This window comes from Prionailurus bengalensis, chromosome B1 (genome assembly GCF_016509475.1).
Source record: "Prionailurus bengalensis isolate Pbe53 chromosome B1, Fcat_Pben_1.1_paternal_pri, whole genome shotgun sequence".
NCBI lineage: Eukaryota > Metazoa > Chordata > Mammalia > Carnivora > Felidae > Prionailurus > Prionailurus bengalensis.
The window spans coordinates 126,698,760-126,722,179 of record NC_057344.1 but is presented as its reverse complement, the minus strand read 5'-3'; the positions used below and the strand labels follow the sequence as shown (position 1 = coordinate 126,722,179).

The following is a 23,420-nucleotide window of genomic DNA, read 5'->3' as shown; positions in this document are numbered from 1 at the left end:
GTGTATATAAATGAATTTTTTGTTTTTATTTTTTAACCATCTGCTATTAGGAAAGGGTATCTGTTTTTTTGGATAAGGTTTTTAGATTATTTATTTAAAATGGCACAGATAGTAGCCTGGGGGCCAGATGGTTTTGTGTTTATATAAAGTGTAAAAGGAAATGGAGTGTGAGCGTTGGTGTGAGTGAATGGTCAGCAGCCCTTTTATGACTAAAGCACCAGAACAACAACAGAAAGTAACTTCCATTCCACTGTTCGCTACTAGATTTTATGGCTCCTGAGCATAGCGGCCATGTTTTTCTTCATCTCGGTGAAATCAAAGTGCCTTGCAGACAATACATGTCTCTTAAATCAATTTGGACTTACTAGTAATTTCATGCTGGTTAAAATAAATATTTTATGCTCATTTAGCCATAGACGATGAATAAGACAGTTGTGTCTCAAATGCAGATTTTATATCAAAAATTTTAATAAGCCAAATGATATGGTGGGTTTAATAAAAAGAAAAACTTAAGGGCATGCATTTGGATTTCAGTTTTCCCAACATTTTGAAAGGTTCCAAATTATAAGAGGAATTTGACTTCTAGGATTGGTAAACCTCTTTAAAGAAAGACTTAAAAATGTTTACATAGCTGATGAATCTGTGAAGCTGTGCTTATTTTAAAATAAATTTAAGGGTTGCACATTTAGGTACCATTCTGAGTGTCAGAAGGGTAGTATCAAAAATAGATTTCTAGATATTTAAATGTCCTATATTTTTCTGCCTTGCTTATAATCAGAGGCAGCTTTTAACCATCTGGAAATGATATATAATACACTGTGGTCAGTGGCTTTTTTTTTCTTTTCTTTTTATTTATTTTTTTGATTCTAAGGTTTCCTTTCTCTTTTACCTTTCCACTGTCATATGCCATGTATCCTGAACATAGCTCAATGCCTGACTGGAATAATCTGTCTTGCCAGCTTATAATCAAAGGGAGGACTGAAAAAACAGCTGAGCTGTATTAGGCAGCCACAGTCTGGACTGCATTTCTTAACTGCTGAATAACACATCACAGGTGCAGGATTAGTGCTGCCTACGGTGCTGGTCTTTTTAGTGGAAACCCCTAGCAATTCTGTGCCTCCTCCTCATGTCTCATCCCAGGGAACCTGGCAACGATCTATCAAGCGTACAGAAATCAAAAGTGAGTAGTGGGAGAAGCTTTATATCTTGCAGAGCCTGTTTTTGCCCTCCAAAAAGTGTTAGCAAGACCAGTTAAGCCAATGCCGGCACACACAAAAAAATTAAAAAAATGATAGGACTTAATCTTTCTTGGCATAGACGGTGGAATAGAGCAGTTCAAGGGGTTCAAAAATTTTATGCACAAAAATCACATGTCAAGAAAATGCGGTTTGGCTTAGCCGTCCCAGCAGTGTATATAATTTAGGATACTTTTAAACTCCTAAAATTTTTACAAATATTTTGTGCAGTATATGTGTTGCAGTGGGGGTGTGTGTTTATCCTTCCACACTTTACAACACTGTCATGGTTAAAATCCAGTGTTGTGGCTGTGTTACACCTTGTGGTGTAATTTAATTGTTCGTAGTTGCGACATCGGGAGTTCTTCTGTTTGCTCCGACATGTAACTCTAAATTCATAGATTATAAAGGTCAAGGTTGCTTTCTTCCAAGTTGGGTTTTTAGAAAATGCAAAACTGTGTTACAAGTATGATTTAAATATTAGAACAAATGAATGTTTCGAAACTGTAGTTACTAAATCACTTCCTTTTGATCAAGTAGGTTATGAATTATTTTAGCGAGGTAAATATGCACTCAGAAATGAGGGCAAGTATGTTTTAGTATTCATGTCAGTTTTGGTATCTATCTTAGAAAACCTTTTTATGCAGCATAACACATACATGTGAACAAAGTCATGTAGATAGCACTGTAGATTTTGAACAATTGTTTCCTTAGAGTTTTTGTCTGAAAACTATGATGGCTTTATAGTACTCAGATTTTGTCTTAATATACTCTGTTGTTGGTTACCATTATTCCATATTGTTTCACCAGAGAGAAACCTTTAAAGTTATTGCTGATGATAGTAGTTGATAATAGTGAATTTTAAGTTAAGATTAAAAAAAATGTATATGTATAGTCTCTATGTTTCATGCCTCAAATATTTAAACATTTGAAATAGCAATATATTTGTATTTTTATGTCACTATGAACCTTAATTAAGGTATCCTTAGCAGTTATCCAATTAGAGGTTATAGAAATGATTGGAAACAAAGAGATCCTAAATGCTTTCCAGGTTTTTTCCTTTGGGGAAAAAGAATAGCATGAACATGGTTCTTTGGTTTCTGAACTGTCTGCCTTTAAAACTTTAAAACTTACTCTGTCACTTGTCTCCTTTATAGGAGTCTGTTCAGAGTAGTTTTATACATCAAGCAGTCTTGGCCTTGATGAGGCTGCAGAATAAGTGTTGGTGGGGTGGCAAGTTGAACATCTACTTTGATAAGCTTCAGCATTTGCCATAGCAGAGCACGGAGAGGAGTCACTGAATAAAACTGTAACGCCTGGTGTGGAAATCTGCCAAGTCCACGTTGATTCTTTGACATTGTTGTCACGGGGGCTGTGGTTCGGTTTCTTTTCCAACAATCTGGTTTTGAACAGAGATAAAATACAGAGACGCTTTTAATTTTTACCTCATCCCATCAGCAGTGATTATGCTATTTTACGGATATAGATTGACGTTTAATTTGTAAACACTGGTCATTTGCTTGTCAAGTTCGTTATTTCTTATATTGATACTTTTATTAAGATACCTATAACCATGTTGTAGTTTTGACTGTTTGCAAAGATTTTTAATTTATGTGAACATTTGGTTGAGTGTCTCTAAGTTCAAAAACATACTAAAAACTGAGGGAAAGGTTAACTGTTGTTCAAAAAGTATACATGTGACGTCCAAAGAGGTATATTCTGTTACAGTCAATTATTGTGTTTACTCAGGCTCATAACTCTGCATTAGTTACCTACAAAACACGTAAATATAAATATGTATGTTGTCTGTTCACATTTATGTAATATTTAATCTTTTCGTGAGTTGCTCAAATCATAATCTAGCATCCCATAAAATAAAATACTTATGTGATTGACGCTTTCACTTTTTATCCAGATGTTTTGGGATTTCTTGGTAGGGCTTTTATGATGTAAAATGTTGAAAACATGATTATCCTACAGAACCTGAGCGATGTGGTAATGTGGATGTGTGAGTATGGTGAAAACAGAAACAATTGCCAGTAAATGGAAACATGTAGAAATATTTTGTGATAAAAGCCCTAGTTCCTGTAGAGAACCAGCACATCGCTAACGTTTTTAAACTAATATGTTTTCTTAACCTACTCAGCAGTGTCAACAATAAACCACTGAAACGAAAACCTGTCAGTATCCCTGGTTTTTGTGCTTATGTTTTCTGTAAGAGATATTGGTTCATTACTGCCACCCATAGTAATCTTCCCTCCTATGCACTCCTACCTAGGACTTACTTATATTTGACAATTATATGTGGCATTATGACATCTATTTGATTGTTTTCATATACTGTTTTATGGTTTTCCATATGTAGTTGATTTGTCTCACCATGTTCCACCTGTAGTCGATTTGTCTCAGCAGCAAGATTGTCATTTTGTTGGGGGCTTTTCAAGGGTTCTGGGCCATTGTGTTATGATGGATTGGATTTAATGATTATTTGCTAAATAATTAATGCACAACAGGAAAAAGGAAAATTAATAATATAGTAGTTGGCTCTGCACAAATTCTCGATGTTTCTTGAACCCAAAACTCTGTATTTTAAAGACTTTTTGCTCACAGGGATGAGTCTAGAAAGAAAGGGAAACTAAAAGTAAGATGAAGCAAAAGAGAGGGGAATTGAAGAGAAAGGGAAATGCAGGATGAGATAAAGAAGATGGGGAGAGAAGAAAAAGAAAGAAAAATAGAAAATAAAAATGTAGGAGATGAAGGAGTGGGGAAAAGGAACAAAAGAATTGAGGTAGAGAAAGAAGAAGGTGAAGAATGAACATAAAAATTGAAAAATAAGCTTACGCAACACAGCAAATGACAGTGATGTACTATTATTCGCTCTTTCTACTTGCAAGGAACTATGGCAGGTCTTTCCTGGGAATATCTCATCCAGTCTTTATGGCAAACCAGTGAGTGCCGCTGCTCCTCCATGAAGGCGAAGTGACTAGCAAAGGGCAGAGAGCGAGGGAATAGCAGATCTGGGTTTGAACTGTTTTGACTGTTTCATCCTCTGTCTTGGTCAAGGCTGGGCCCGCTGCCTGGTGACCATACCTGATACCGATTTCTCATCTGACATTTCATCCCCCTCTATAGTATTCTCAGGAACTCACCACAGAATCTTACCTTGTCCCTCTCTCCTCTGACTTCTGAGACTCTTGAAGGAGAAAGGCTTCCATGTGCAGATAACATTACAGCTAATAAGAGAAAGTCTACTCTTCCCTTAAAATATATGATTTTGCTTCGGTATTTTTGAATCAGAATTGTATTTGTATTTGATTACTTTTAAGAGTTTAGGCACATATCCCTTTTATTGATGACTGGGTTTCGTTTTGTTCCTATATATTTTTCCTAAGTCCTTGTTGCAGACAACACAGAAAATTTATTTGAAAAGGCTTCGTACAATAAAAGAGGGTTTGGCAATGAATATTGAGGTCGGGCCTTTGAACTGAATTTGCTTATTAGACAGTAAATTAAGTCACTGAACTGAGTTAAAGGATTCAAGGTTTAAATGAAGACAATAAAAATTAATAAAAATTAGTTACCTATTTAAACCTATTATTTGAGAGCACTAAAGTTATTTTAAAGATTAATATTATTTGTAAGCTCTGATCCAAATTTTATCCCTGCTTATCATAAGCTTTTGTTTTTAACCAATGTATTTTTGTTTGAGAAAGGGAATGGACATTAGTTCACATTATTTATTATCATAACAACATGAAAGGATTAGAATAGATCATTCCCAAAGCAATACTGGCCAGTTCAGTGCTTTCAAATGTTTCTTCACTAATCTTTTCACCCAAGATACTTGAAGTGTAAACTTGTTTGATAGGAATTTCAGTTTCTCTTCTTGCTCCTGCCTGCCCTCTGGTGAAGATGGGGTATAACAGTGAAGACACTTAGAATTTTGTTAATTTTTGAGATATGCAGAAAGCTAAAAAAGAAAAAGAAATGAAGAAAGAAGAACAAATTACTAGTAGATGCTGTGGCACAAAATAATCAGATGTCATCTGACAGTGAATTTTGAAGAATCTAATCCAATTCTCAGTGCCTTGTGTTTTGCAACTTAAGTGTCCTTAATTATCTATGTTGTTCATAAAGATTGTTCTATGGTTTAATGTGACAGTGGATTCTGATATTCTCTTCACTATGACGTATGAAACCATCTTTTATATCACAAACTTAAAACGGTTTTATTTATGATAATTGAAGTGATAAGAATGTTACTAAGAAAAAAATTTTAATATAATAAAATATACTTCAAAATATAATGGACGAATATGGAAGTTAAAATTTATCTCTTGGAAAGTTGTTCTATTGTACATTCATTTTTTACATTTACTTTTATTTTTCTGTGTTTTCTGAGTTTTTGTGAAAATCTTGTTTCATTTTTCTATAAAAATCATGTGGAAGAGTACACAATAATATAAAATAATATAGAAATATTTTTAAATAATTGATTTGTTAAGCACATACATCAAAAATGAGTTATTTTATGGTGTTTATACCAAGCTACCAACTAATTGTCCACTGATTCCAAGTAAGTACCTTAAAGAAACTCTTTATAACACTGCCTTATTTCCTAACTTATACAAGAAGAGATACCACAGAAAACTTGTATATAGCTATATATAAATCTATAAAGTAGCTGAAAACATATATATATAACTGTAATATGTTATATACCTATTATATCAAGATACTCAAGAAAAATAACTTCCTATTTAAACTTTGTAATTCAATGGAAGTCACATTATTATATGATGATCATTAGGTTACTTCATGAAGTTTGATTAATTTGCAAGGAATTAATTTGCAAGGGATAAATCTCTCTTAGGTATGAAAATCATAAGGATTATAAATATAATTTAGTTGTAATTCATTAAGAACACACACACAAACATGTCTTGAACTGATCTTGTGGTTCATTTGCTCTCTAAAGATCTCGTGATCCTCTGAAAAAATGAGAACTAATTTTAGATTGGTTTTTACAACCCTACTTTTTATTACCATCATAATTTGGATAGTTAACTACCTTATTAACTGTAATGTAACCAGCTATGTCAAGCAGACAACATCTGAAGTGTCTGGATTCATACTGTTAGGGCAAAGATTGGTATTAGAGAGACAGACACAGAGGAGAGGGGAGGGTAGGAGGGAGGAAGGAAAGTGAAAAATGGAATGAGCTTCTAAAGAGTAATTTATTCAGTGAGGTATTTACTTCTAAGAAATTTCTAGAAGTCAGGCTTTTCCATTTGCCTCCCTACCCCTACATTTTTCTGTCAGGTTTATTTATAATTCTGTTACTAACTATGAAAGCCATAATTGACTGGAAATCTACTGAGAAGAAATAATCACTTTTGTTGAAATTTTATTCAACTTAAGCAGAAGTCATTCACTCTTTAGCTTTCCTTAGTAGAAAAAAATTTTTAATGGTTTCACCTGTTGATTTAGAAAATAAGATGTACTAAATTGTACTTAATGTTTCTTTAATGATAATCTTTCAGTTGTTTTCATTGGTTATCTTTTGTATAAAATTTAACACATAATCAAGTAAAATGAGGGCCTAATTAATAAAGATCTTACATTATTTGAATTAGCTGACTAAATCAAACACTGTTGTCTCTTAAAGTCTGCCTTTCTCCTTTTTCAAGTGGAGAGATACTAAAAATTTAATAAATATAATAAAATATGTAAAATAAAATTTGACAGTTGTCTTAATCAGACATCTAATATTTGGGATAAATCTCCATTATTGCTATTCCTTTGTTCATCTAAATGCTTACATTTATCATATATATGTGTGTGTGTGTGTGTGTATGTGTGTGTGTATACACACACATACACACACACACACACACACACACATATATATCTTTGTCTTTTCTTCTAATTCTTATTTTAGCATTATTATTATCTGATAAATTCATGGTTTTATAAAATCATTATTCTTTATATACATATAATTGTGCTTTTTATGCCTTAGTTGCTGCTTCAGATGTTTGAAAATGTCTGGCTTATGTTTGTGAGGCTGGTTTGATTTTGAGCAAATTTAGAATGGCTTTATATGAAAGTGATTTTTTAAATAATTTTTTTCATAATGAAAACAGTAGATAAAACAGTCCAGTTTCTTACTATCCCTTTTTCTCAAATGGGAACTTGCTATTAAGAAGATCTTAATCAGTAAATAAAAACATCCCGACATACAAAAGTCCAAGACTAGATGACTTCATTAGTGAATTCTATCAGACAATTAAAGAAGAATTATTATCAATTCTTCTCAAATTCTTCCAAAAAAACAGAAGAGGAGGGAACAGTTTCAAACTAATTTTATGAGGCAGGCAGTACCCTGATACTAAAACCAGACAAGGACACCACAAGAAAAGAAAATTATGAACCAATATCCCTGATGAACACAGATGCAAAAATCCTCAACAAAATACTTACAAACTGAATACAACAATACATTAAAAGGATAATTCACCGTGATTGAGTGGAATTTATTTCAGGGATACAAAGATGGCTCAACGTCCACAAGTCAATCAGTGTGGTACACCACATTAACAAAAGGAGGAATAAAGATCATATGATCAACTCAATAGATGCAGGAAAAGCACTTGACAAAAATCAACGTCTATTTGTTGATTGCATCAACAAATGCATCAATAAAAAAAACCTCTTGGTAAAGAAGGTATAGAGAGAACTTACCTCAGATAGTAAGGACCATATACAAGAAGCCCATAGCTAAAATTATATTCAGTAATTGAAAAGCTGATAGTTCTTCTTCTAAGATCAGGAATGAGACAAGGATGCCCACTCTCACCTCTTCTATTCAACATAGTATTGGAACTCCTAGCCAGAGTGGTTAGACAAGAAAAAGAAATAAAAGACATCCAAATTGGAAAGAAAGAAGTAAAGACGCCACAATTTGCAGATGATATTGTATGTAGAACACTCTAAGAGCTCAATTAAAAAACATTAGAACTAATAAATGAATTCCAGTAAAGTTGCAGGGTATAAATTCAATATACAGAAATCTGGTGTATTTCTATACATTAGTAATGAAATACCAGAAAGAAAAATTAAGAAAACAGTCTCATTTACAATTTCATCAAAAGGAGTAAAATAACTAGGAATAAATTTAACCAAAGAGGTGAAAGATCTATATACTAAAAACTGTAAGACATTGGATGGAAGAATTGAAGACACAAACAAATGGAAAGATATTTCATGTTCATGGATTGGAAGAATTGATATTGTAAAAATGTTCATGCTACCCAAATCAATTTACAGATTCATTGCAATCCTCATCAAAATTCCAATGGTATGTTTCATAGAAATAGAACATACAATTCTAAAGTATTTATGGAACCATGAAAGACTCGAAATAGCCCAAGCAGTCTTGAGAAAGAAGAACAAAGCTGGAGGTATCATGCTCCCTGATTTAAAATTTTTTTTTCAACATTTATTTATTTTTGGGACAGAGAGAGACAGAGCATGAACGGGGGAGGGGCAGAGAGAGAGGGAGACACAGAATCGGAAACAGGCTCCAGGCTCTGAGCCATCAGCCCAGAGCCTAACGCGGGGCTTGAACTCACGGACCGCGAGATCGTGACCTGGCTGAAGTCGGACACTTAACCGACTGCACCACCCAGGCGCCCCTATGCTCCCTGATTTCAAACTACAGTTGGTCCTTGCACAATGTGGGGCTTAGAGGTGCTGACCCTCTCCCCACCTACCCCCCCCGATAGAGCAAAAAATTCATGTATAACTTTTTACTCCACCCAAACTAATAGCCTACTGTTGATTAGAAGCCTTAGTGATAACATAAACAGTTGATTAACACGTATCTGTATTTTATATGTATTATATACTATATTCTTATAATAAAGTAAACTAGAGAAAAGAAAATATTATTAAAATCATAAATAAGAGAAAATACATTTATAATACTATACTGTATTTATTGAAAAAATCTATATGTAAAATCTGCACAGTTCACACTAATGTTCAAGGGGCAACTGTATATCACAAATTATAGTAATCAAAACAGTATGGTACTGGGCATAAAAACAGACACATAGATCAATAGAACAGAATAGAGAGCCTAGAAATAAACACATGCATGCATATATGGTCAATTAACTTATGACAAAGGAACCAAGAATATACAATTGGGAAAGATGATTTCTTCAATTAATGCTGTTGGGGAAACTGGACAGCCACATGCAAAAGAATGGAAATGGACCATTGTCTTATATCATATGCAAAAATTAACTCAAAATGGATTGAAACCTTTAACTTAAGACCTATAACCATAAAACTCCTAGAAGAAAACCTAGGCATAGGCTCCTTGACTTCAGTCTTGGCAATGATTTTTTGGATCTGACCCCAAAAGCAAAGGCAGCTAAAGCCAAAAATAAACAAGTGGGACTATATCAAACTGAAAAGCTCCTGCACACAAAAGGAAATCATTGACAAAATAAAAAAAAGGAAACATATTGGGGCACCTGACTGTTGGCTCAGTCAGTTAAGCCTCAGACTCTTGATTTAGGTTCAGGTCATGGTCTCATGGTTTGTGAATTCAAGCCCGGCATTGGGCTCTGTGCTGACAGTGTAGAGCCTGCTTAGGATTCTCCTCTCTGCCCACCCTCCCTCAGTGAATAAATGAACATTAAAAAAAGGCAACTTGCTGAGTGGGAGAAAATATTTGCAAATCATATATCTGATAAGGTGTTAATATTCAAAACATAATGAACTCCTACAACTCAATAGTAAAAAACAAAAATCTGACTTGAAAATGAGCAGAAGATCTGAATAGATACTTTTCCAAAGAAGACATACAGGTACCCAACAGGTACATGAAAAGATGTTCAACATTATTAGTCATCAGGGAAATGCAACTCGAAATGAGATTTAACCTCACACCTGTTAGACCGGTTGTTATGAAACAAACAGATAAACGCTGGCGAGGATGTGGGGGAAAGGGAACCTTTGTGCCTATTGTTAGGAATGTAAATTGGTACAGCCACTATGGAAAACAGTATGGAGCCCCCTCAAAAAATGTAATAAAGAACTACCATATGACCCTGCAATTTCACTTCTGGATATTTACCCAAAGAAAATGAAAATACTTAACTTGGAAGATATTTGCACCCCCATGTTCATAACAGCATTATTTACAATAGCCCAGATATGGAAACAACCTAAGTGTCCATCGATAGATGAATGGATAAAGAATATGTGGTAGATAAATACACACTGGAACAGTATTCAGCCATAAAAAAGGAAATCTTGCCATTTGTGGCAGCACGGATGGATTTTTATGGGTCCATTATATTGAGTGAGGCCATTATATTAAGTGCAATAAGACAGAGAAAGACAAATAACAGATGATCTCACTTATATGTAAAAGCTTATAAAACAATACAAAATACAGCCAGACTCACTGATAACAGAATGGTGGTTGCTAGAGGCAGGGGGTGGGGGTGGGCAAAATGGGTGAGGGGAGTCGAAAGGCACAAACTTCCAGTTATAAAATAAATAAGTCCTGGGGATTTAATGTGCGGCATGGCAACGGTAGTTAATATTTGAAAATTGCCAAGAGAGGAGATCCTAAACGTTTTCATTACAAGAAAAACAAACTAACAAATGTATGGTAACAGATGTTAATTCGACTTACTGTGATGATCTTTTTGCAATATATACAAATATCTAATCATTAGGTTGTACACCTGGAACTTATATAATGTTGAATGTCTATTTTACCTCAAGAAAAAGATCTTATGATTGTTCTTTTTAACAGTGTTCTTAGATTTTAAAATGAGTCTAATCAGATTTGATCATTCTGCTGCTGCTGCTGCTTCTCTACCCCCTTGTCTCCTATTAACCTGCAAATTATCACTCAACTATTTTAATTTTATCTCACAATTGGAAATATTGTTAATTGTGTGATAATGAATTTCATTTCACAGGGAGTTAAACACACATAGATTAATTGACTCCTACGTAGCACTTGCATACTTTTACATAAATTCCTCCCTTGATTTGATTATTTTGGCAAAAGTAAGTGAAGAACTATCCACTTGTCTCATTTGCATTTAACTATTAATATATTTAATAATGCTAATTAAAGAAATCATTTTACCATCTTACCATTTTTACTTGTTCAGGTTACATTGTATGAATGCAACCATACATGCTTATTCAGGATCTTATCTATTAACTCACTTTTAAAAAAATCCATTTGAGAGAGAGAGAGAGAGAGAAAGAGAGAGAGAGAGAATGCAGGAGGGGCAGAGAGAGAGGGTGAGAGAGATCCCAAACAGGCTCTGCACTGTCAGGGCAGAGCCCTATTCGGGGTTCAAACTCATGAACAGTGAGATCATGACCTGAGCCGAAATCAAGAGTTTGCTGCTTAACCAACTGAGCCACCCAGGCACCCCTGTTAACTCACTTTATAGAAATGGTAACTTTATTGTGAACTAGCAATACTTCTTTTCTCATTTTTTTTGGGTTCTTGTGGAATGTGTTTCTGGTAAAATGGCATATATTCTGACTGCATGTTAGTGTTAAATATTTTAGAAAGATTATGCAGCACTATTTCATTTTCACAATTTTTATAGAAAGTATGTTTCTTAACTGATTTGTCCAGTGTTTGAGAGCTAGGATTTGACTATGAAACTTGCTTGGAGCTAGTGATTCAGGTATCCTTCCATATTCATAACTGAAGTGGTTAACTTAGAATGTTCTACAAAACACCTCAAAATGGATTGTTGATAGCTTGCAATAGAGAATGAGGCACACATGTGTATACAAACACATAAAATACGGTAAACCATAGTGGATTTAGTGTTACTACCAAGCCAATGTTCATAGGTCCAGTGGTATAGCCATTAATGAAATTTTTCTAGGGATATTTCTTGTTAGTGGATTTTTTTTTTGGTTTTGATTTTTTGGTTTTTCCTTGTTCACTGATTTCTTTATTCCACATCAGGAGAGAAGACTAATTACTTCCCTATTTTGAACTGAGAAGCAAATTGCAAATGCTTTTAAATAGCTCCAACTACTGGGGCGCCTGGGTGGTTCAGTCGGTTAAGTGTCTGACTCATATGAGATACGTTATTTCAAAACCTGCTGTTTTTTTCTTTTAACATAAAGAGACTGCCTTCTTTTTTCTTGAAGCATCCTCCCAACTTCTGTTTAGTTGGGACTACACGTATTCCTTTTCACATTTTTTTCTTTTGGTATTTTTCTCATATTTCTACATAAATCATTGTACTACTACCTCTTGATTATTCAATTTTAGGCATTACCTTTGACTTTCCACTTTGGAAGCTTTACCACTCTCTCCCCCATTACATACATATTTCCTTCCCCTATGCTATATATATATAGGGGTTAAATGTTAGTTGTTTCTTTATATTCCTGTGTTTCCATCACAAATTCATTTCCAAATTCTCAGTTTAAATTTAAAATACCTGAGTTACTCTGTTAATTGTAACTTTTGGATCTCTGTCTCCCAGAATTTTTTGACCCGAGTTTAGTCAGACCTGGTTGTTCCTTCTGTCCAGTCATAGATCTTTTCTTTTACTCTCCACCTTTACCTTTATTTTGAGAGTATGCTTCTCTGTTCTCTTGGGTGGGATCGTCTCCTATAGCAGAAATTCTTTTTTTTCTGTTTTCTTGTTTCACACTTTAATTTGGGCAGAGAATCTCCTCCAATAGCTTCTTGAGAAAGGTGGATGAGAGGTGGCATCTTTGAGACGTTGAAAAATCTTCCGATGCCATTTTCCTTTACTCATATTTGATTTATAGTTTTCCCAGGTATTGATTTCTGGTTTTGAAACACTTTTCCCTCAGAATTTTGAAGACATCACCCTATTTTTTACCTTAGTTTCCAGTTTTGCTGTAGAAAGTTCAATGCCACACTTATTTTTCATCTCTTTTATTTTTACCTTTTGTATATATACAATATGTGATATACACACCCTCCCTTTGTCTCTGGTGTTATAAAATTTTATGATAACATACCTTGGTGTAGGTCTATATGTATGCTCTATGGTTCCTTTCAAACTAGAAAATCATGATTTTCAGTTAATGGGAACTGTACCTGACTTATTTATTTGATGATTTCCTCCCCTCTATTTTCTCAAGCCTCTCTTTCTAGATATATTCAGGTTTTGAATCTCCTGGATCGATGCTTTAATTTAGGGAACTCTTCCATCTCTGTATTTTGCCTTATATTGTGGGAAATTTCCTGATCTTTATCTCAGCTCACCGACTGAGATTTTTATTTAGGCAATCATATTTTTAGAGTTCCTTGTTTGTTACTTCCTTTTTGTAGCAACACATTCTTGTTTCACTGATGCAATGTATTTTTTTTTATAAAGATGACAGTATTAATGATAGGTTTTTAAAGTTTTTTTCTTCCACTGTATGTTTCTTCCAGGTGGCTTTCTTCTGTGTGTGTGTTTTCAATTTTTGATGTTTGAGGTTTTCTTCATGTATCTGGTGACCCTGAATTAGTGGCATATGCATATGAGAATGGATCACTATAAATGCTGACTGCCAACTCTGTTCGTTGGGTAGATTTTGTCACCAGTGGGCCTCACCATAAGACAATATTGCAGGGCTGTTTCGCTGAGAAACTTCTAATAGCCCTGTCTTTAGGTATTTTCTTGTTTTTGACCTGGCCAGATTCCTGAGTAAAGAAGAGCTAAGCCAGGCTGCATCATGTTCTGGAAGCCATGTAGAGGGAAAGGACGGGAGGAGTCCATAGCCAGTGTAAACGTTCACTGAATGTTTGCAGTAAAGTGGCACCCCTCCCCTCCCCTGTGCTTAGTCTTCTACAGTCCCTCACCTTTAAAAATTTTTTTTTGTTTTTAAATGTTCTAGTTTTTTAATTTATATCCAAGTTAGTTAACGTATAGTGCAATAATGATTTCAAGAGTAGAATCCAGTGAGTGATTCATCCTCTATGTATAACACCCAGTGCTCATCCCAACAAGTGTTCTCCTTAATGCTCTTTGCCCATTTAGCCCATCCCCCCACCCACAACCCCTCCAGCAACCCTGTTTGTTCTCTGTATTTAAGAGTCTCTTATGTTTTGTTCCCTTCTCTGTTTTTTTTTTTTTTATTATTTTTGCTTCCCTTCCCCTATGTTCATCTCTTTTGTATCTTAAATTCCACATGAGTGAAGTCATGTATTTGTCTTTCTCTGACTAATTTTGCTTAGCGTATACCCTCTAGTTCCATCCACGTTGCAAATGGCAAGATTTCATTCTTTTTGGTTGCTGAGTAACACTCTGTCATATATATATATATATATATATATATATATATATGAAACACTCCATCATATATACATATATATATATACACATATATATATATACACATATATGTATACATATATGTGTGTGTATGTGTATATATATATATATATATATATATATATGTATGTGAACATATGGGCTCTTTCCATACTTACAGTTCCTCACCTTGATGATAAAACACAAAAATAAGGCATCTCGGTGATATGCATAATAGATTTACTCTTCCAGTCTTTGTTGGGGATGTGGGGGTGGGATGGGTGGAGATGTTACCAGCCTTTGGGAATTAGAGAGGGTAACTGAACTCTACTTCTTTCTTTCTTTCTTTTTGAATTTTTATTTATTTTTGAGAGAGAGAGAGAGAGAGAGAGAGAGAGAGAGAGAGAGAGAAAGACACAGAGTAAGAGCAGGGAAGGGCCAGAGAGAGAGGGATACACAGAATCTGAAACAGGCTTCAGGCTCTGAGCTGTCAGCAGAGAGCCTGATGCGGGACTCGAACTCATGGACTGTGAGATCATGACCTGAGCCAAAGTCAGACGCTTAACCAACTGAGCCACCCTGGTGCCCCAGCTGAACTCTACCTCTAAAAGCAACTGGTGGTACCACTCTTGAGCCTTTTTGAGCTTAAGTGGTAAAATTGTTTTGCTTCTTGGTTTTTCTCCACCTTAGGCTTAGTAATCAGCATTTTTGGCTTTGTCAGATCAGTTACTGCTTTCCTTCTGCTTACCAGACTTGTACTGGTCTCTTTTATATTGTAGGTTTGATTTTTTAGCCTTTTTTCCTGTTATTCTAGTAGGATGTCATAATTAAAATACTCTGTGTGGGGCTCCTGGGTGACTCAGTTGGTTAAGCGTCCGACTTCAGCTCAGGTCATGATCTCACGGTCCGTGAGTTCAAGGCCCACGTCGGGGTCTGTGCTGACAGCTCAGAGCCTGGAGCCTGTTTCAGATTCTGTGTCTCCCTCTCTCTCTGACCCAACCCCCATGCATTCTCTGTCTCTCTCTGTCTCAAATATAAATAAATGTTCAATTTTTTTTAAATAAAATACTCTGTGTAATCTGCCCTTTACAACAAAAGATAACATTTTAATATTTTTTCTTGCCGATAAATATACTCCACATCAACATTTTAGTGACTCTCTTTTTAGAGATCTATCTTATCCCCTGTTGTAAATATGGGCTGTTATAAGCAATATTGCAAAGAACCTCCTTCTAGCTAAAATTCATATCAGTCTTTAAATAAATTTAAAATGTGAGGAAATTCTGAATCCTTTCTTGAAATGTTTCTTACTAAATGACATCTTATTGCCAGTAGTATGAAGATGTCTCCTTTTCTAATGAAGACCATTCAGTGTAAAGATTCCATTTAGCCACTTTTGCCACCAAATGGGAAATCCTACCTATGTTTATTTCACCCTGTATTCTCAGTCTGTGCCTGGATCAGGAAAGGCACCTGATACGTACTTGCTAATTAGACATATGCATAATAAATTAATTTTAATTATTTTGTTTTATAACCTCAAGGAGAAGAGGTCTGGTATGAAGGCAGCAGGGTGTAATAAGTTTTAAATATCTTATGTTCATCACTTTGAGTTACTTTGCGGTTGCTCAGGTCATAATGTGGGAAGATTGAGAGCCAGGTTTAAAAAGAAGGAAGCCAGCGTGACAGGGTGATATATAGGCTTATCTGCACCCAGTGCACCTGGATTGCAAGCAGTGCTGAGGCATTTATGCAGGCGAACTTGTAACAAAGGACTTTAAATATAAGATACTAACATACAATATGTTTGATTTATTTTAGAATTTAAAGATAAGCGTCCTATTGTATAGAGAAAGTTATACATCTCTTGCGATAAATTATATGGTTGGATTAAGTAAATATTATTTGCTTAATCTAGTCCTGGGTTTCTCAGAGTGGAGTCTGCACATGATCTGTCTCAGAATCACATGGGATCTTGAATATTCACTTCCCTTGGCTCACCTGAGACCTATGGAATGAGGATTTGGTATGTAACAAACTCCTCATATACACATGGGCATCTACAGGTCTTCTCTAGGCTAAAATATAAGAAACTGTTGGAGAAAGTTAGGTGCACATTTTATATAAATTTGAAGAATCTAATGAATTTAGAATTAATGATTGGAGGAAATGCTGGTAAATTGATTTAACATACTTTATTGCTTTCCCTTTCAATTTTCACTAAGAATTCAACTAATTAGCTTACCATGCAAAAACTTTCTCATCTTCTTTTTTTTTATTTTTATTTAAAAAAAAAATTTTTTAACGTTTATTTAGTTTTGAGACAGAGAGAGACAGAGCATGAACAGGGGAGGGTCAGAGAGAGAGGGAGACACAGAATATGAAACAGGCTCCAGGCTCTGAGCTGTCAGCACAGAGCCCGACGCAGGGCTCAAACTCACAGATCGTGAGATCGTGACCTGAGCCAAAGTCGGCCGCTTAACCGACTGAGCCACCCAGGCGCCCCTCCCATCTTCTTTTAAAACTCTAATTTTCTGATGGAACCAGTGGCTAGAGGCATTAGTTTATGGTTTAAGAAATTAACACTTGCATATGTATGCATGTGTATTATTGCTAAACAGAATAGCAATAGTATGCTATTGAGTATATTGCATCTTTGGCCTAGAATTTCAGTGTTTTAACCCAGCATCTTTTAGATAATTTGTTCTAATTTGATTTGTTTTAATTATAAGCAAGCTCAATTTGTTGTGAGAGAGATTTTAAATCAAACATTGCTCAGGTTGACAATTTATGCAGTGACGTAGCATGTATGAGAGCTCCTGCCACAATGGCTGAAATATGATAGGTATCAGTTAATGCATGTCTCCTTTTGGAGCTTCATTACTTTTCAAAAGTGGTGGTAAAGAGGAAAAATATGAAAACCATCTTAGTCATAGGTCACCCTGTATTAATGAACCGTCTTACTATTTAAAAAGTAAAAAAAAAATAGATCCTTCCAATAATATTAGCTAACAGTAATATGTTACTACGTGACATATACACTCTAAGCTGTTGACATGAGGTAGGTGGTTGTAATAACCTCCACTTTAATGATAAGTGGAGCACAACGAGATTATTTATAAAGTTATCCAAGGTCAACCAACTGGTAAATAGTAAAGCCTAATTTTGACCTCAGAAAATCTGTCTCTAGAGATCATGTCTACTATTATGTCTTCCATCAAAGATGTACAACCATTGCTACTCTAATAGGAAGACACTTTCCATGTAAAAGCTGATAGGGAAGAGGTATCATTTGATGTATATTAGAGATAACTAAGTTTTCACCATCCTACCCAATTTTGAATGTTAAATATTTCTAATAATTTCTTTCAAAAATACATGATATACCTAAAGTAAAGAGATGGGTAGGAAGGCAGTTTTAGTGACCAGACAGTCTGGGTTTAAATGCTTACTTGATGATTTATTAGGTGTGTTCAGATCACTTAAAGTCTTAATTTTCTCTTCTGCAGATGGGAATGATAATATTTACCCATACTGTTACCATACGGAGTAGAGATAATATATATGCTAGTGTCTCATTGAGCTCCTTGCACTCAAAGATGACTATTCTAATTTAATGTGTAGGATGCTATCTTGAAAAGGTTATGAGAATTTCTGTATTTTATATGAGACACATATAATTGTAATAATTATATGATTTCTAATGTCGAAATCATTAAAACATGTTTTATGTTTAAATCTGTAAGTATCATAAATAGTGAATATTTTGTTTAATCTCATTGTTCTTTGGATAGCAGACTTTGGTCTATCCCACAGATACTTAAACTCTTATTCTTTCTTCTTTTCAGCAAACTTACTTGATAACATGCTTTTGCGAAGTTCAGGAAAGTTAAATGTGGGCACCAAGAAAGAGGATGGTGAGAGTACAGCCCCCACCCCTCGTCCAAAGATCTTGCGTTGCAAATGTCACCACCATTGTCCAGAAGACTCAGTCAACAATATTTGCAGGTTGGTCATAGAAATTATTTAAATGTAGTTTTAACGGAGAGTCATACTTTTTAAACTACATAAACTACATAAACTACATAAACACATAGGCTGGTGTTTTCTAAGAACACATTTTGAGGAATAGTGCCTGACTCCATTAACTTACAGGGCAGTGCCTGTGTTTAGAAAAAAATATTAAATTGCATCTTGACCCGAAATGGTGTTCTGGGATTCTTCTCCCTTGCTGCAAACATCACATATGCACATAAACATAGAGCATAGATCCCAGGCTTGGGACAAGTGTCAAGCAGCAAAAACCAATTGTTTGCCTTCAAAAGACCTTGTCCCCCAAATAAATTCAATAGCAGAGGGTGTCAACTCTCTGATGATTTTTCTTTAACCATTCATCATGTCAGTGGTGGTTTGTCTTCTGGAAAGAACACCTGCGTCATTAGGAATATTCACGGACTCTGGGAAGCAGTATAGTGATAGAGCTTACATGAGTCTACCAGATGTCAGGAAAGACATTGTCAGAGTATTGGAGAACTAACTCCTTAGTGGATAATCATGTTTGTAACAAAACCTTATTTGGAACTGGACTCTAGCTTTGTCTTTCTTACGCATCCTTATGCAGCCACATCCATGTTTCCAAACACCATAGCCTGCATTTACACCCCTTGTGAGGACAACAGCGGGTGGAGAGGCATAGCTAATGAGGCCAGTATGCCTAGGAAGATGTGGCAGAGTAACCAGACAGGTACTGATCTCAAGAGTTAAGATGCCAGAGAAGCAGAATATCCCTTGAGAAGGGTAATGGACCAAATGGGAAAATGGACTTCGAGGTTTGAAGTCCAGGCAGAATATCTAAGTAATCATTTGGGGCCTCATTACCCAGGAAAGAACATGAAGATGAGCTGGATGCTTTTTTTTCTTCCTGAGGAAGAAAGTGTATCCTGAGATATGCAGCTCAAGAAGTATCTACTAACTGAATGACAGAGAGGAAAGTTGGGTATGCTCATAAATATATATCTCCTTTAATTATCAGAACAACTCAGCATGGTAGAGGATTCTTATTTCTTACCATTAGGTATAAAGAATTCAGGACCCAGGGAGGTCTGTTAACTTGGCTCTTACACGATAGAACAAACTTGGATTACCGAGTCTTGTGCCATGATAAAATGATTCTAGAGCTCAGACAGTATTTCCTGGGAAACACTACCTCTTTGTAGTAAGTGGAAAAAGTATCAGGAAAATGTCAGAGTTTTCTGAAGAAAAGAAAATTGTTAGGAGAAAACATATTAAGGGGATACTTTACTATTTTGCCTGGGTCTGTAGTAATTAAGAGCAAATCTGTGTGTGTCATTGGAGATATAGTTCTGGTGATTATATGGGCAGGCTTTCCACAATTATCCCAACTTTAAATATTTTGTCCTGTTTTCCTTATACATCAATGAAGTGTCCTAAGTTGATTTGGAAGAAAGTTCATTTGGAAGATTTCTTCCAGATTCTCTGTGTGGGAAGGAGCAACTTGGCATGTTCGAAGAAGACTGGTTTTCCTAAAGTGCAGGGAGCAGAAGGAGGTGTGGCAGTAGTTGAGTGTGGACCCTGGAGAGATTACCCATGGCCTGGTCGGCTCTATTAAGGATGTTCGTCTTATTCCTGGAAGCATTGGGAAGCCATTGAGGGGGATTTGTTTAAGCAGGTGCGGCAGTGGGTATTGATGTGGATTTAGGAAGGGCAGTTCATGTGAGAGAGAATGATCTTGGACTAGGTTGGTGCTGGTGCAAGAATGAGGTACATGTGTTGGGGAAATATTTAGAAGGAAAGTTTTATGTTGATGGATTGGATCTAGGAAGGGGCCCAGAGAGGCTTCACCAGTCTGGATGTACATTTAGATACACGGTGTAGGCTTTTAATGAAAGAGGACAGAGGGAAATAATCAAGTTCTAATCTGGACATGCTGAGTTTAAGGTTTTTGATAGCTACAAAATGGAGACATCAGAGAGTAGGCCATGGGATATGGATTTGGAGTGAAGATAGGGTTTGGGGAGAGTCTAGAGTGAGTGAATAGAATGTGAGGCAGTTTTTGCTGTGAAATAAGTGAGCTCAGAATCATAGTAACTTGCAAGACATTTGTCTTTTCATTCCCGGGTCTACAAATGGGCTGCAGCTGTGCTGGGACCTGCTGGGTTAGGTGGACTTGGCATTGGGCTGCTGCTTCAGTTCCTGCCTGGTCTACATGTTTGTTCATCCTTCTTGGACCAGAAGCTAACCAGAGCATATTCTTTTTCACTTGACTGTGAGGGAGCAACCTCTTAAAACTTCTGCTTGTCCTCTAATATTCCATTTACCAAATCAAGTGACACAGTCAAGCTCAATGTCAGAGAGAAGCTATGGGTAGAGTGGAGCATGAAGAATTGAGTACGGTAGTAAAACAATCTGATCGAACAGAGTAGGACTGAGCCTTGAGATGTTTAATGGTTGGGTCAAGGAGGCTCTTCCCACAAGATCCAGAATGAACATGAAACAGTGAGTATGGTGTCATTGAAGCCAAGTTTACCGAGGGAGGAAGTAAGGTCAGCCATGTTAGAAGGTGTCAGAGGTCAAGAGGGTAAGAACTAAAACATGGAGGTCAGATTTATTGACCTTGATAACTGCAGTTTAGAAATACTCATTCCAAAGTCTTGAATTCTTGACCAGCAGCCAGCCCCTGAACTGGATCTCAGAGGAGCGAATATTCACTCTTGGGCAAAATGCACATCCTTTTTGCTAACAGGATGTTAACTCCAGTTGAGTCTCCTGTGAACTGAGATCAATCATGTGAATCACAGGGGCTGCTTTTATTCCTGAGTCCTAAGACCTAGAATAAATTCGGGCCTCCATTCCTCCATTCCCACTATCTACTCTTTGTCTTCCAAATCAGTACTTCTCACACTATCTCTGGTGAAAGATGCTCCCCACCCAACCCCATAAATTGCACTGGTATTTTTCTAGAGTACAATAAAAATGAATTACTAGAAAAATAAATATAAAAATATTTGCACATTGCATGCTCAATTTTTTCCTATTTTTCTGTTATTTAGATTCAAGAGAGCTAAATGTATTACTCTGCAAGTTTCCATTTCCATATTAACCTCCTCACAGACCAGTAGCAAGCAGTTTGCTGACCTGGAAGGGAACATACTTGGGGTAATATTGCATTAAATCCTGCACTCCTAGGTAAAGGAGTTCTAAAGACAAGGATATGCTTTCTTGAGCTTAGATAAGGGCTTGTCAAAACTGTGTGGCCTGAGGTCTTGTAGGCAGTTCTTAGTCAATTTGGGTATCCTAGGGAGGTCTCCTGTTCATTACCACTCCCATATTCCTGGACAGAATAATCTAAAAAGTGGCCCGGATCAGAAGTATATCATACTTAAAAGAGATTTGGAAATCCCACCTAATAATTCAGAAAATATGTGTTAAGTTTAGAGGGTTTTTAATCTCTCTGCGAGTAGCATCAATCACGTTACCCGCCAAACACTAAGGCCAGAGTCATTCTTGGCCTTGATTCCCATCATGTGTGGGTGTGTGTACTTCCAAAATCCATGCCCTTTCCATTGCTTCACAGCATACATGTTAGAGGATGTTGTGCAAATAAGCTAAATAAAGTATTAGAACCTTTTTTAGTATCCGTAACTCAAGAAGTGAAGCTGTTATTTTATCTCCCTCAAGATAATACCTATCTTCTAAATATCTTTCCAGCTGTTATGATACATTGTTAATCCTTCTCATTCCATTTCCAGATTTATTCCCGGGATCTTAGATAATCACTGTATGCCTTGAATGCTTCAAAGTCTCCTGGAATAACTCTTTTTTACATGACTTTCACCCTGCAAAAGTTTTGTATCATTTTCCAGCCTTGTTTGTCTGTTTTTTTCTCTATATAATCTGATCCTGCTTTACACATCCTTTCTTGTTTTACCTGTCTTTGCCTCTGATAGTCATTTTTGTTACTACTTACCACCTCTCCCCCAAGTTCATCCAGGTGCTCACACAAGTGTATCCATTTGTAAAAGTTGTTTTCACTCTTTTTCAGAGATGATTTTAAATACTTCACCGTAGTTAAATACTTACTTATTAGGTTTGACCGAGAATTCTGCCTGGACAGTTTTCAGGGTTTACAGGTGTAGTAAGTAATTGGATGTTTGCACAAAGGATGTGCAAATGACACCAGGCTGCCTAAATGAGGAATTAGATAAGACACCAACCGTGCCTTGGGGAGTCACAAGGGGAAGAAGGGAAAGGTTAGGGGCTTGTGAGCCTTTTTATAAAGTTTGCATCAACCCAGGACTTTCAGACCTCTTGCTGAATGTGATGGTGTGAGTTTTCCTACAGGCGCCCCTGACCTAAGATCTCAGAGTGTTTAAAGTGCAAGTTGTTCTCGTTTGTTTATACATCTCCCATTGCATCCAGTTTATTCCACCATTGCTCAGACCATCTGAATATTGAGTTTTATGATCTTTAAAAAAATTTTCAGTAGAAGATGTGAGTTAAAACCATCACACTTATGAGAATACGTTCTTCCTTAGAATTTATAATTTAGTTGGAAAAGGCAATGATTTCAGATGCACTTATGAAGATTTTTATAAGGAATAACTCTGCTTTTGTGCTTCTTAGTCATAAATGAGACTGTTAAATGGGCCCATTTGTTGTTGGAGTTAATGGAAAATGAATAGCTCAGAGCTCTTTAAACTTCTACATAGAGAACTTTGATGATTTTAAAGCAGAGAAGGAAAATGTAAGATTTATCAGGAAGTGCTGTACAGAATTGTTTAGAGTCCAGAGGGAGGGGATGGGCAGGCCTGCTGGA

The 23,420-nt window shown here is 35.9% G+C and overlaps 1 protein-coding gene across 2 annotated transcripts in view; it reads left to right on the top strand.

Annotated features, from left to right (window-relative positions):
* The window catches only part of BMPR1B (bone morphogenetic protein receptor type 1B), a 108,255-nt gene that overhangs the window by 42,118 nt on the left and 42,717 nt on the right, over positions 1 to 23,420 (top strand). The window contains exons 1-2 of one of the 2 annotated variants that reach the window (XM_043572047.1): positions 16,484 to 16,610; positions 18,433 to 18,592. In XM_043572047.1, the coding sequence (XP_043427982.1) occupies positions 18,450 to 18,592 (143 nt within the window). In that variant the 5' untranslated portion in view covers positions 16,484 to 16,610; positions 18,433 to 18,449. Of the gene's footprint in view, positions 1 to 16,483; positions 16,611 to 18,432; positions 18,593 to 23,420 lie in introns of those variants that run through there. The other variant, XM_043572042.1, reaches the window with a different exon arrangement.